The 15,149-nt window shown below is 38.4% G+C and overlaps 2 protein-coding genes across 9 annotated transcripts in view; both read right to left on the bottom strand.

Moving 5' to 3' along the window:
* Positions 1–11,484, bottom strand: part of nbeab (neurobeachin b) — a 213,911-nt gene extending 202,427 nt beyond the window's left edge. For all 7 annotated transcript variants that reach the window (XM_085795996.1, XM_085795995.1, XM_085795997.1 and 4 more), the window contains exon 1: positions 10,957–11,484. In XM_085795996.1, the coding sequence (XP_085652122.1) occupies positions 10,957–11,220 (264 nt within the window). In that variant the 5' untranslated portion in view covers positions 11,221–11,484. The remainder of the gene's footprint in view (positions 1–10,956) is intronic.
* Positions 11,485–13,922: 2,438 nt separating this feature from the next.
* The window catches only part of stard13b (StAR related lipid transfer domain containing 13b), a 57,985-nt gene continuing 56,758 nt past the window's right edge, over positions 13,923–15,149 (bottom strand). For both annotated transcript variants that reach the window (XM_085796006.1, XM_085796007.1), the window contains 2 exons: positions 14,966–15,142; positions 13,923–14,811 (listed from right to left, as the gene is read on the bottom strand). In XM_085796006.1, the coding sequence (XP_085652132.1) occupies positions 14,694–14,811; positions 14,966–15,142 (295 nt within the window). In that variant the 3' untranslated portion in view covers positions 13,923–14,693. The remainder of the gene's footprint in view (positions 14,812–14,965; positions 15,143–15,149) is intronic.

Here is a 15,149-nt window from a genome sequence, read left to right on the forward strand (position 1 = left end):
TTGTTTTCTACTTGACAGGTACGGTAGCAGATCCATAATTTTAATCAAGGCTTATTGTAATCACAAGACAGAATGAATTGAATGCCTCAGAGAAAAATGATGCAAATTAGTGAGCAACTTTGAGCAAATTTGTGAGTAGCTGTTAGCAGCTTCATTTAGAGGAAAGCAAGCCGCATGACAGTCAGTGCGTCTTGGCAGAGAGCAAAACTAATAGTTATGGCAATATCAACATGAAGACAGCAGTTTACCCAGATGGCCTAAATCCCCTTTGTCTCAACACACTTTGTGCCTGTAGTACTGTATTCTGCTCTGCTGAAGCAGCTGTCAGTAGAGGAAGACTTATCTATTCCTCCGCAAAAACAGACTGTTGTCAGATCTGTTTTCCAGATTCTCACAACAATCCAAGCAGAAAATGCCTATTACTGTTTATCATAATCGTATTTCCCCAATGCCACTCTCAACGAGGTAGTTGTATCAAATTCAACAGTTACAAATCTGAGTGTCACCTTTGACTCATATTTAAGAGGCACATCAACAGAAACACTGCTAGAGCAGCTCTGCACATTTCCCAAGTTTACTCATTTCCAACACAGTCACCTGCGGATATTGACTCATTCATTCATGCACTCATCCAGTCTTGATTTGACTAGTCGGGCCGTGTAGCATTAAATATCCCAAATACTCCAACAGCTTTCTTACTGGCATGAAAAGATTTGTGCACATAACACCAATTCTGTCCTCACTCCACTAGCATCCCGTTTCATCCAGGTCAGACTACAAACTCCTACTCATTACCTACAAAACTCTCTGTGGATTAGCACCTCGCTAATTTGCAAAACTCCTCAGACCTTATATCACTCAGATCACAGGATGTCGGCTGCTCATTATTCCAAAGATTATTAAGCAATCTATTTTCTCTCCGAACATTTTCGTGTGTGCTCCTAATTCAGTGGAACACTTACTTAATCCAGTCAGAGAGGCAAATGTAATACTGAAAACCTACATTTCCCTTCTCCAGAATTGTTTAATTGCTACAGTACCTTTGTCTATATTTGGTTGTATATTTAAGATTTCGGGTAAGTGTACCTATTAAGCCCACCAAATCTGCTTTTCAGCCATTTTTAATATATACCACCCCAATTTAAGTGAAAACATTTTAGTTCAAATGATAGTCTAATGTCTAATTTGAAGTGTCAATCATTCATTTATACCAATTTTTAATGTTTTTATTGTTTAATTTGTCAAAATATACCAAAAATCTGGCATGGGCTTAATGGGTACTTAATGTACCCTTTAAGCCCATGGGTGTTCCAAATAAGCCCACTTCACGATTTGTTGATAAATACATATATATATTTAAAAATCTTAAAAATCCAAACTTATTCTATTAAAATATGTAATCTCTTAGCTCTCAATAGCTATTTTCATTTTGTCTCCACTCCTCTCCTCTGCCCTGTAAATGGCATTTGAAATAGGCATGATCGGCCTATTTGCTGTGTTGTCAACACAGAAAAAGCTAAACTTACAACATGTCTTCTTTGGAATGTAGCCAAAAAACTATTCATGAACAAAATAAAAATTAGAATGGAAATTACTCTTTAGTACTTAAGCTTTCAATATCTGTTGTCATTTTGTCTGTATCTCTATCCTACATTATACAATTGGCATTTACATATGGCCAAATTTTCTGGTCCAGCCAGCTGGTTGAAAGTGTTTTTATCTAGATTTCTGAAGACCCAATGACTGAGAGAAAGACAGTTTCCTGGTTCAATACTATTTTAAGGATAATAATGAATCAATTTCAGTATTTACAACTAAACAAATAACTTTTTAAACGTAAAAACACATCTTAAATAGAAACAATTAATAAAATGAATGAATTGGCCGATGCAATATCACTAATATTTAAATTTGGGTATTTAATTATCTGAATTATGAAGCTGATTGATTAGGTGAGGTCAAACTTAGGCAGGAAAATGGTTCAAAAGTCGAAAGGAAGAAACTCTCCATTGAAACACAGCCAGTGGGCTTAATGGGAGCAGGTGGGCTTAAAGGGAACATCAGTGAATTACTGGTCAAAAATCAGAATATTTTTATTCTACACACATGACATTTAAAAACAACTACATGACATGAATCTATATAAAATGCACTAACATAACATGAAAAGTATTAATTGATCATGTATTTAAGTAATTAGCTATACTCATTTACATCTGCCCTAAATGGTGTGATTTTTTTGCTACTGTCCCCTTTAAGCCCACTTGGTAAAAATGTTAATTAAAAAATAAATAAAGATAAATATTCATATGTATTATCAATTTAACAATACAATAGGACATTCTGCATACAAAAATGTAAACTATCCATGTTTATCATGCTTTATATCATGGCAATGAACAATGCTATACAGTGGCTGTATTGATGCAGCATGTGGGCTGTTTGCTAGCATGCTAAAATGCATATTTTGAATTCAAAAGAAAAACAATTTCTAGTTCTAGTAAAATTCTAACACATGTTTTATTTAAAGCACTAATCTCTTAAATTTTGGTTACAAATGAGTACTTAGCTAAAGTCGGAGTAGAAATATGGAATAAATATTGTTTTTTCAGGGCATCAAAATCACTGAAGTTTTTTTGCAACTTCTTCGGGAGCAGCAGGCACATGTCACACATATGCTTCGATAACTCAAGATTGACAAATCTGATTTGCTTAGAATAAAAAGTATAATTTATGTAACAAGCTGCTTCATTGGAAGAACCATGAACCAGCAAAAATGGTGATGTAGTTTTTTTTTTATTTGACTCAGAAGTCACAAGTGGGCTTATATGGTACGTGGGCTTAATAGGTACACTTACCCTCCTATTTGTTGTTTGGACACATTTTATGAATTGTTTATTCTTTTTGTAAACCATATTAAAACACAGTGATTTTCCACACATAATGTCTCAAATATGCTTTTCATACCACTCCGCAAATCTTGTCTTTATGAACTATCTTAATTGGCTTGCCATTATCACTATCATTGTGCAAGCAGGAGACATATACTGATGCATATCAAATACACAATGACATGCAAAAGACAAATTTCAAAGATACAAGTTGGATAATGTCTCCAGGTAAAATGGCAAAGCGCAGGCTCCCTTTTGTTTCTCCATGTAATTCCCGAGGAATTACATCAACCTCGCTGCCAGGACTCCACATCCTGTCTAATAACACATTATCTTAATTACAGCTTTCATTTAATGACATTCCCCTTTAATTAGTTTTGATAAGGTATGGTAGAACAACACTGTAGCATCTCTATGTTTAGCACAATTACTTACTTAGTCCCACAAACAAAATTTTTAGAGGTCATGTGAAACAAAGATGTTCAAATCTAATTTAATTAACCGGTTAATATTTACAGTGGCACTGTTTTGTAATGTGTCAAACTTATGCACACCCTAGCTACTCTATCAATCACTTAAATAGAATATACAGACTATTCTGTAATCATCCACAGGCTTATTGTTACTGAAAGAGAACCGGGGCCTCTCCTAGAATTTAGCACTCTGGATGGGTTGTCAGTACATCATTAGAGCTAATTCAGACGGACAGAAAGTCACTCACTCTCACTACTATTAGGAATTCAGAGCATTGAATATGCCTGAATCCATGTCTTAAATAGTGGGCAAAAAACTCCACTAGTAAACAATTGTAACTCTTCAGGAGACTTTGACACAGTCACTTCTTGTTTTGAGCTACAGACACGTTTGTGAATAGAATACACAGAACATAAACATCAAAATTGTGTCTCAGTTTTGAGCACACCTACGGCTGTGCAATAAACAACTTCTTATACATTCTTTGTGGCTAGAGGAATCCAGCGTCTAGCTTCCCGAAGCTGGATGTCATGGTTCGTCTGCGATACACAGAGCCATCCTAATTCTTTATCCTTAAAGACCCTGTGGCTGGCTCTGTGGCCATCTGATTTATATGTTGGCCACAGTGGTGACCGTCGCCAGCTTGCTCCCATATTTCTTGGTCAGGTTGCCTTTCTAAGCAGAAGAAGCTGAGCTATCCTTTGAAAACAAAATTGACACAGAGAAATTCACCATTAATGAATAGCCTACTCTTATCTCCAAGAAATTATATAACTTACTTACAACACTAAAACATTGATAATGCCAATAAATATACTGACTTCATCAGTAAAATATTCACTGATGATGTTCACTTCACTCTAGTATTATGGCAGCATATAACACTGGCAGCACTTGGCTCAGGAAGGATCATAGCCTTGGTTCAGTACAGAGAAAGTCCGTAATGACAAACACAATCTTTCCCAAACCATTTGTTGCCAATTTTTTTTTCATCACAGATAGAACCCGATCTCTGATGCCACACACTTTGTACACCCAAAAACAACTACCACCTTGTTACTGTGGTGTAGCTCTTTTTTTCACCCAGAAAAACAAAAGTTGCCTCTGTACAAACTCCGGAAGCTATTCTGTTTGACACAGCAATAACTCATAGGAAAACAATTCTATAACATGCACTGACTATACTGTAGGAGGAGGGGTGTCATGTTTAGAGCAGATAACATGTTAAGCTCCAGAGTGTTCAGCTATCACTAAGTCTGGAGAGCTCAGGTACAGTAGCCATCGATTCGCATCAGCCTTTCACAAATGGCTACACACCTTGACTCATTTGGCTTTCAATACAACAACAGCTGTCATATTGAAGAAAAAAAGACTCACATTAGAATTTTTCCTTTCTTTTGTTTTGATTCAGTACACATGCTCTCAAAAGCATCTTAATCACAAACAGCAAGGATCAGTGATTAAAAATTATATTCCAGTCTGCATCATTGCACCTGTCATAAGGATAATTGTAGAAGCATGTGTAATACCATTCAGCTAATGAAAATAACTAATATAACAACTGTTGGCGGTACAGTATTTAATGAAGCAGTAAGGGCAAATAAAATACAGATAAATGTCAAGAAAATCTGTCAATTTTTTATTCAAAGTATCGCAGTATTCTGGAGTGCTGTCTGTCCGTTTCAGACGGCAATACAAATTCATGTCAAATTATTGATGAACTGTAAATCACTGACACAGAGGAAAGGGGAATAGTATAGTAGCAAGAGTAATCTGCTTCTGTTAGCAGAATGTTTTCTCAAAATGTGTTTTTATTAAAACCCTGGTAGAAGATTACAGTCCCCCTTTAAAGAGCATGCCAGCAAGGTGAAGCATGTCACTAAAGTAATAATCCACTAAAAATCTTTTTAGTGTCCAAGGGTCACCCCCTGTGGGCTTAAAAGACCATGCTGGCAATTTGCTTCTTTATGGAAAATAGCTGCTTTGCTTCGATTCATATCTACATGTCTATGTATCCAAACATCCATTTCCCAGAAATGTATCAATCCCGTCCTACACCATAATCTTCTTCTGCTCAGTGGCACCTACACTCATGTTTCCATCCAAATGACAGAATGACAAACACTAGCATGTATGGAACTCCATTATTCCAAAAATATTGAATCAAGGTAAAAGATGTGGTGTGAAAGCTTTTTCCTGATTTCACAGGTCACTGTAGCCTCCTTTTTCACAATTATCCATTAGATCATACCTAACTTTGATCATGAAGAGACAGGCTGTATAATGTGAATTTTGTCTTTTGTCAGATAAGGGTTCCTCTAATGAGTGATAATTAAACTAAAAATATCAACTTTCTATTCTCTCATCTTGGAGAGAACGAAGAGAGGGGTGAAGCAGCGAACACATGACAAAAGGGGGTGACAACTGTAAACTGCACATCAGATTATGGGAGAAATTATCTTGTATTTCTTACTTCATTGTTAAAAGTCAACGAGCAATACTGTCTTGCCAATTCCAAATTTGATTGAGGGTGCACTCACACTAGGCAATCGTACCGTGCCCAAGCACGTTTGCCCCCTAAAGTCCGGATTCTATTGGTAGTTTGAGTGCAAGTGTTCCGTGCCTGAACATATAGACTGTACGCATTTTTGCCTTTGTGTAATAGTGAGTGAGATAGACAGAGAGAGGGGGAATGACACGCAGGAAAGGTCCGCCCGATGCGGGAATCGAACCGGGGACTGTAGCCTCTACATGGGGCAGCCGCCTTAACCACTGCGCCACGCACCGCCCCCAATTAATAAAGGGACTATTATCGCTGACTAGCTACAGAAAGTTAGCACAGTAGAGCTCAAAATGATTCTGCTGTAATAATGTTTAGGTCTATTGAGACCTAGACATTGGCAAAGAGTGAGGTATGCAGGTACAGAGCTGGTGGTCGCAACACTGTAATTTGTTGATTTACCTTCAGAAGATGTTTTGTTGCTACTTCAGTAAAACTTTTTGCCGGGAGATACCTATTTCATAATGTACCTAATAGACAGACAGAGAAGACTGTCAAGGTAACTGTTAGCGTATAAGAAAATCACCAAGCTCAAAGAGACCTGCAGCTAAATAACAACATGAAAAAAAGAGAAAGAAAAACTGGAGAAGGCCAGTGTTTCCTTTAGAATGTTTTTCCATCAGAGTGGCTGTTGTGCCGGTGTCCAACAGGAAACAACACTTGCCTGCCTTCACATGACTCAGAATGAAATGACCTCAGACTCATTATAGACGAGATTATTCATGTTTGCCTTTTGTAACTTAATTTACATTCTCTGACATTTTTCTGTGGAAATTAATATCAGAAAAATGACATACTCATTTGCCTCTTGCAGTGTACTGATCTTTTTAACTGCAACACTTTACACACTTTAACACTGTGTTACCAGCACTTATATTTTCCCCAGTCTGCTATTGTACATTTCAATGCAAGAGAAACTCTTTAAATACTTAAAAGTAGGAGTGTAACGATACACAAATATCACGGTTCAATACGTACCTCTGTTTTGAGGTCATGGTTCGGTTCATTTTCGGTACAGTATTGGAACAAAATGCAAAACATACTGTAATAGGAACTTTTGTAAACCAACAATTTAGGCTACACGTTTTAGTCAAATGTAATTATTGTAACGTTATACAAAATATGAAGAATAAAATAAAATAAAAATACTGTTGTAAAGTGCTGCCTGGTAATTAGTTAAATAAATTATTCTCAAATAAACAAAATACATATGAGTGTTTTATACTGTTTGTGTGATTGAATGTCTTTTTCCATATTGTGAAGCACTCTGTGTACGCGTACTATGATGGGTGGGTGCTATATAAATAAAGTTTTACTTACTTATGAAATGAGATTTCCAATAAATAAAATATTCTTGAATAAACAAAAAATATATAAAATATTATAAAAATAAATTTCTCACAGCTTTTTGGAGATTAACAAAACTTTTCCACATGTAAAGTGCAGCACTAACAGTTCAAGCCAGTGACGGACTGGCCATAGGGCAATGTAGGCAAATACCACAACAGCCGCAAATTAATAAAGTGGATCATCACACAGCACAGTGCTGTCATGTCAACACAGCAGCGACATGCAGTCACGCGTCCTCACAGCTCTGCTTTTGGCACATCCGGCGCGGCCGACCCACAGGTGCTGAAGCCTGTACCCAACACAGAGCGAGCAAGAGAGAGAGCGAGGAGAGAGAGAGAGGAACAACCGCCGCTGCCCTTGTTTCTTGCTAGCAGTAGCATTAGCGGTAGCCATGACTAAACCGGCTGCAGCTGCAGGCGGACAGTAAACACATGCAACTTCCATTTCAGGAACTCACCCGTGCAGAGCCCTGTACCGAACCAAACGTCCCATACCGAAACGGTTCAATACAAATACATGTATCGTAAGAACTTTCAGTTTTGGTTGAGTTTGGCGGTGCCTGTGGACCAAAGCGGTAGTGTTTTGCCTGAAGAAAGACTCCATTTCCCATGAACACTAGCGTGAAGCCCTGTAAATATCCTGCATTAAAATTAACAGAAGACATCAAAACTAAGTTTCTGTTTCCAGTGGATCATTTCAAAGTGAAAAACACAAACATAATCCATTGCTTAAGCACCGTTTTGCCTGTTCCCTCCTTGTTGTGACTCGCAAAAGTGAAAGTGAAACTTAAGTGAGAGCAGGGTTCCTACCATGCTCCTCAAAGCTGCTTAGTGCCAGAGAAAGAGATACAGACCCCCTCAGGCCATGACAGAGGTGTCATTCAACTTGTTGTAAGTCGATGTATCATCACAAAAGTTATGAAAATATTTTATGAAGGTTGAAAAGTTCCTTAGTGTTGGTTTAAAAGATGAAGTATGTTTCTCGAACCTCAGCTCCTCCATGGTGACCCTCCTCTTTACTCTTCCTAAAAAAAATGTTTCAATAGACTTAACTGAAGATTTAGCCTATATAATTTAACCATTAAGATGTATGTGTGCAGGACAAATTTGAATTCAGTCTGCTTGTACAGGTAAAGTAGCTCACTTACTCCTGTGGAGCACACTAGATGTTGCAACTAACACATACTAATGAAAAGCGACTAATTATTAGACTTCCTGTAGCCAACACTACAGAGCAGCCAAAAAACATACTGTTAGCAAAAGCCTTTCTTGGGCAGATGTTTGCTAAGGGTTAACCCCACTCACGTTTCCAGCAATTTGGGAAACAACAAATGTCTTTTCTTGGTCTTGAGAAACTGCTGCATTTACTAACTGACCCACTAGAGCCCAGGCTATACATTAGGCACACTGACGACTTCCCCTCTGCTCCACTCACATTCACCATAACTTTTCTGGCACTCATTTGTTACACGCTGCCCTATCCCCTAAAGGAGCTACACCACTCTAAAGTTACTTTTTGCCCAGATGTCATTTGAAGAATGAGGAGATAGTCTGGGAGGATTTGATGTGTTAGCTGATGACTCAAAACAATTTCAAGGGTGTTGCCATGCTCACACAGTGTGTGATCAAAAATCATTAGTCGCCTGTTGATATTAATGATCATGTGAAAGTTAAGCAGCAGCGCTCATGATCTGGCAGCGGCAGTGCACCACTGCTGAGTGGAGATAAGGGAAACACTCAAGACAGTTTTCATTAAGGATGCTCAGACCAGGATCCTCCAACCACAAATTTTCCGAGACGATTCATGGAAATGGAGGAAAACATTATTATTTCATTACACCACAAATTGGACCCCATGAGATACAGTTAAGGATCCTTCAGGATCTTCACGCCCGTTCCACACTTCAAAAATAACCTCAACTCATACGCATAAAAAATCCTGCAGTAATAAAATCTTACACAGACAGGAGGGTTCACATGTCAGCCTTCTCCACTATGTTTCCTGGCTAGTATTATTCATGTGCATTTTGTTATTCAGATGAAGAGCCAGATATAATCACAAGTTACGATTTCTCATCTCCTTAAAATTGCTGTATTATATAAATATAATTTGGAGCTGTATTTCTGTTTGCGAACAAGTCATAGCGTTAAATTTGCCTGTTACCCTAAATAACCATGACAAAACACTAAAACGTTCCTTAATTAAATCTGTCACTCAAAAGTTTGAGACTTGTATAAGACTTAGAAATGTTTGGGGAAATGCATTCTACTGTACATTAGCCTACTCCACGACAGAAGAGGAGCAAAACACAACTGCATTCAATTAAATAAGCCTAAGACATAGCCTAATAATAAATGAAGCAAGATGGAAAAAGGACTTAAAGGAGACCAGGGTGTTGTATAAAAAGCATGCCATCTCTTGTCTGGACAATCAGTGATGATAAAATAATCACAGTACAGCATGTTAAACCCTGTGCACATTTCCTGTGAAAATTGTACGGTGCACAATAGCAAGTGTACGGGGGCTAGGTGTCAGACACTTCAACTACTGCAGTATACTCTCATGTCTGAACATGCCAAGGGCTACAATTTGTCCTGCTCCACAAAGTGGATTTCTGTTGTGCCAGAACAGGTCGTAATTAATCTCCAGTGTGCTAACAAGGAGAGGCCAACTACTGTGAACAGGCTCTGCTATTGTACTCCTGCAACTGGTCAAAGTGAAGGCATGAGCTGAGCTCCACAGTCTCCTCCATACCATGTTCACTTAACAATGCAAAAAAAAAAAAAACTACCTTAATTTGCTAACCCTGGCCAGACTCCCCCAACCACCTTGTGTGGACAATCATTACTCATCATTATTCTCTCGTTCTGCTGCAGCAATAATATCAAACAATGACTTATGAGGATGGACTATTTTGGTCTCCTTGAAAAGTGGACGGGGGTGGGAGTGGGCATAAACAAAAATATTCTCTGGATCAATTTAAATTTGGGGATATTGGGAAGAGAGTGATGAAAACATTAAGAACTTCAGTAAGGATCAGGTCCAGTAACACCAAGAACAGACGCTGCACTGGCCAAATGCTCATCAAACACTGAACAGTTTGAGAAGCCTCTACTTAGGGATGTCAGGCATCCTGGGCTCCAAGAAAACATCTTAGCAACAGCTGTAGTGCCTGGCACATCCACACAGAGAGAGAGAAACAGAGAGAAGCAGAGAGGAGAAGCAGAGAGAGAGAGAGAGCAAGTAGCTGTGCTTACTGTTCTTTGCTCACCTCCATCACTCTGCATCAGTAGAGATGCCATTTGAATTCAAGTTATGAAGTTCTCACATTACACTTTAATCTCAGCAGGTGTGCACTTTGTATTCACTAGGCATCAGCCACAGCATCGTGTTCAATTTGCACACAAGCACAGTCGAAGTTGAGACTTTGTTGTAGTTCAAAACTTGAGAGAAGTGACTTTGTGTTAGTGCACTCTTCCCTCAACTCGGCATGTGTGACTTTTGAGTGTTTGCTTCCTGATATTAGTGCTTCAGATAAATTAAATCATCATCATCACAGTACTTAGATTACCAGTACATTGCATTATCATTAGCCTATGTCAGCATTATGGTGTTTTCCTGTCACCAGTAGCCTAAAAAAGGCAATCATGTCGAGCCAGTAAGGAAAAAATGTTTACTTACCAAATTCAGCACCGTTTCAACAATGTCCCGGTTGCTAACCTCTCCAACCTGGATCAGCCCGATGAGGACAGCAAATTTCATCTTGATATTCCGGATTGGCAACGATGGATTGATAATCCCAGCCGGGAGCACCACTGAACCTGAAGCGGACATCATCATTGTCTCACCGGAGACTGCAGCCGTGTGTTGCCGGTGACCCGGAGGAGGTTGTCGGTCCGAGAGCGACATCGAGCCCGGCATTGCCACCGGTCTCTCGCTTGTCATTTCCACCGGGAGGCTCCAGAGGATAGTTGTACCGCTCTCTCCTTGCAATATATTTAATCACTGCTCTGGAGCATCAAGAAGAAACGAAAGAGAAGAACACTCACGAAGCCCGGGAAAACAAAAACAAAACACACTGAAGAAATCCCTCTCTGTCTCAGAAATCCACTCTGGAGAGTTCCGGTGAGTGGGCTCGGTGGGTTGTCGGTGCCAGCCGGTTAACTGGGCTGACTGACCTGCACTGTGTGCACAAAGCTGTGTGTATGTGTGTGCGCCGCTCTCCTCCTGGCTGCGCGGCTCCGTGTCGGTGCTGCTGTCACCGCCATGTTGCCGCCCCCTGCCTGCGGCTCCACTCACCACGCCTGCGCTGGCTGCGGTGATGGGGCTGGATGTGGAGGCTGACCGCGGGCAGCGGCCTCCCCGTCCCCGTCCTGTCCACCTGACGGCGGGGAACAGCCGGAGACTGTGGCAGCAGCGAAGGGCTGCGTGGGTCCTTCAGCTTCCAGCATGGGTACGTACAAAATACTGTCACCGCCGTCCGTTTTACGACTTTATATTTACTTTAGTCAGTTGAGCTAACGTGGTTAAACTCACCATTTCAAGATGTGTCGTGTAACAAACTTCGCTGCAGCTGGACAACTCACTCAAACAAAGATGGCAGCCGGAAGTTACCTGACTTACCTTATCCCTAAAGTAAAAAAAAAAAAAAAAAAAAAAAATCGTTAACAATATTATAGTATAAAAATTAATAAATAATATTACAAGAAAAGACAAGTTTAAAAAATAAATAAATAAGAGAAATATTCATAGTCAATTATCTAGTCATTTTGTAGGAGAAGCACAGATGGCTGCTGCACTGAGGTTTCCCAGTAGGCTACTGTAAGCTGCTAAGTTTGATTAATATGCTTATACCTTTAATCAGATATAAACAATGACTTGACAGTGACTCACAAGAGACCATAGATTTATCTGACAAATTATTAATTGTCATATTTGCTTGTAGGCTACCGATTGGAGCTATGTGTTCTATTTTTAGTGGTTATCAGATTTGTTAATTTAATAAAGATGTAAGCTTATTGTAGCCTAATGGTAGCCTATTGACTAGATCAGGTGGCGTTTTTAATATTGGTTGCCATAATGCTTCTTATTTAATCAAGACTGTGGTGACACTTAACCTTGGAAGCCATCCTCAAGCTATGGATGCATGATCAAGCATATTGCAGTTTTATCACTCTCCAAGCCAGCTAAATTAGCCTAATTAATGCTTTTATGCTTTTAGTTAACAAAATGCAGAAGCCATATGTAACTGAAGAAGGCATTATTTCAGCATTTTGTGTTATATTTCTCTGGATTTATTTTAATTCAATTTTGTTTTTTTAGAAAGAAGATAATATCCTGACTGACAGCCAGAAGCTAAGCTTGCATTTTATGACCTCATTAAGGTGATCTGTGTCAGCATGGCTTCAAATAAGGTAAAATAAATAAGTAAATAAAATAATTTATACAGCTGTAGGCCTTCTGTGCGCTTAAAAAAAACATGCATTTTCTGTAATCACATTATTTAACCTATTCAACAGTGAGTATCTTGTACAAATGTTTACCCAGAATGCTGATTTTTATCATTTTACAACTGTATTGAATGAATCAGAAATGCCTTATAGCATGTGTGTTCATAAGGAATTAGTCCTTAGGCCATTTTTAGTATCAACATAGCAATATGTCTAATACTACCCTTTTAATATCAGTGGGAAACAACTAATCAGCGACTCATCTCTTCTATGTGCTTGCTGCAATTCAAATATAAACCCTGATGAAAAGAGGTAAATGGAGGGGATTGTCGTTGCCATCTGTACTCTAAGGGCAATATAGGGAACTGAATCAAAGAAAAAGATCTCAATGGCCTGCAGCAGAATGATTGCTGGTTTCCATGTAGGCCTATTTGTTGTTTTGGTAAGGCCCAAAGATTTTTTTTGTAACACTTATCATTTATCACCTCTAACTTTATGTCAGACAGGTTTTGAGTAAATCACAGATAGGGATTCAGGCCATCTGCCGAAAATGTATTTTAATATTTTTCCTTGTTAGATTTATTAGCTGTGGATATCTATTTTATCATCTCATTACTTCCTGTTGAAAATAATTTAAAAATACCCATGAAAAAAGGGATTCGATTTCAATAACATCACCATTGTGAAAAATAAATGTGGTCATGGTTAAAAATGAATATTCTGCTGATAAGAAAGAGCCATCTAGTGGACAAGAAGGACAATCAGGTTGTTCAGCTCAAATTCTTCCCTTTGGATACAATTTCTCTGAAAATGCCAGACAAAATTAATTTTATTATTCATTTCATTTTAATTTTGAATTACTGATGTGTTTGCATTACAAATGAGATTTAGGTCAAATGAGGTGTCTAATTAAGTTTATTCACCAATGTGGGCTGCCTGAAGTCATGTGCTTTCATCACATGGCCAGTAGAGGTCCCCAGCATCCCAAATCAGAAAGAATTGTGTTCTAAATTATATTCTTTAGCTGTGGATATGAACATTATGCATGGTGGAGGAATGTAAACATTTTTGTTCTTCTGACATGGTTTGATATAAAATGTCTATAACTGTTTGTTTTTTTAATCATTTACAGGTCAGGTCAGTTTCTGAATCAATTTTGATGTAGAGGGCAAGGTTAAAAACCAGTCCAAACTAAAATTTTATCATTTTGATATTTTTATTTAAAAAAATTGTGTCTATTGTACTTGACACTACACAATCCAGTACCCTAAAGCAGGTATGATCGAGTCAAACCTTAAGTCATTCTTTTCACAACCATAGGAGGTCAAAGTTTAATAAAATTACACCCATTAAAAATGGCAATACTGAAGCAAAGTAAAACCAGCTTACAATTTTGTACCACGTGTATTACAGGGGGGTTGACACAGTGAAAGAATCAATATATAGGAAATTAACATGTACGATTTATCGCCTCACATTTACACAATATATACAGATTGTTTGCATGTACAATATATTCATACACATATATACAGACACGTGAGTGTGCATCATAATAATTATAGCTTTAAATCTAAAATGAACAACATGCTTCTCAGAAGCGTTCAAGAGCTTGAATGTCCTAGACATTGTAGATTATAGCATCAGTAAAACAATAACATTATCAAAGATAATAATTATTATAATATATAGGTTTAGCAACATCAAGGTAAATAAAATCCTAATACTAACAATATGGCAGGATAATTAATTTCCCAATGAGTAATTATGCTCAGCACCTATAAGATGTCGTTTTCTGTCATTGTGCAAGTACAGATGAGCTCAAAATTATTTTCAGAGCATTTGTACTCTGAATAAACTGTGCTTTTGTTCTGGGGTCCTGTCTATGCCTTGTGTCTGCCTGTTAGCTTTGACTCAAAGGCTCACTCTTCATCTTAAAGGCTGAGCAGACACAACGGGCAAAGACTTTCAGATTTTGGTTTCTGGGCCATCAGTGATTAGTGGCTGGAAGGAGTTGCGAATACGGGCAGCTTCTGCAGCACAAAGGTGACCGAAGGCTTTGTTATACCAATCGGGAGTCCTTCCTCTGAAATCAAAAGAATATATTCAAAATGAGCACATGCCTGTACAGCAAGTACAGCAATAAACAAGAAACTCAAATCATGTCCAAACGAATAAGATTTACACATTTGCTAAGATTTTAAGGGAATATCTTATAAGAACATTAATGCAGGACTTACTTTAGGTCTACTCTGCAGATATGAGTTAGTCTGGATTTTCCAGAGCCACAGGGCTCTAGTAGGTAGTTTGACTCCAGGACAATAGCTCGTACCCCTCCAAAAGGAGGACAATCCTCATGCTCTATAGACACAGATACAAGGGAGCAGGCACCTTTGGGCAAATCTGTCCTCCATGACCTTGAAT

The sequence above is a fragment of the Trachurus japonicus genome, chromosome 13 (assembly GCF_045865225.1).
Source record: "Trachurus japonicus isolate A0001 chromosome 13, Traja_1.0".
NCBI lineage: Eukaryota > Metazoa > Chordata > Actinopteri > Carangiformes > Carangidae > Trachurus > Trachurus japonicus.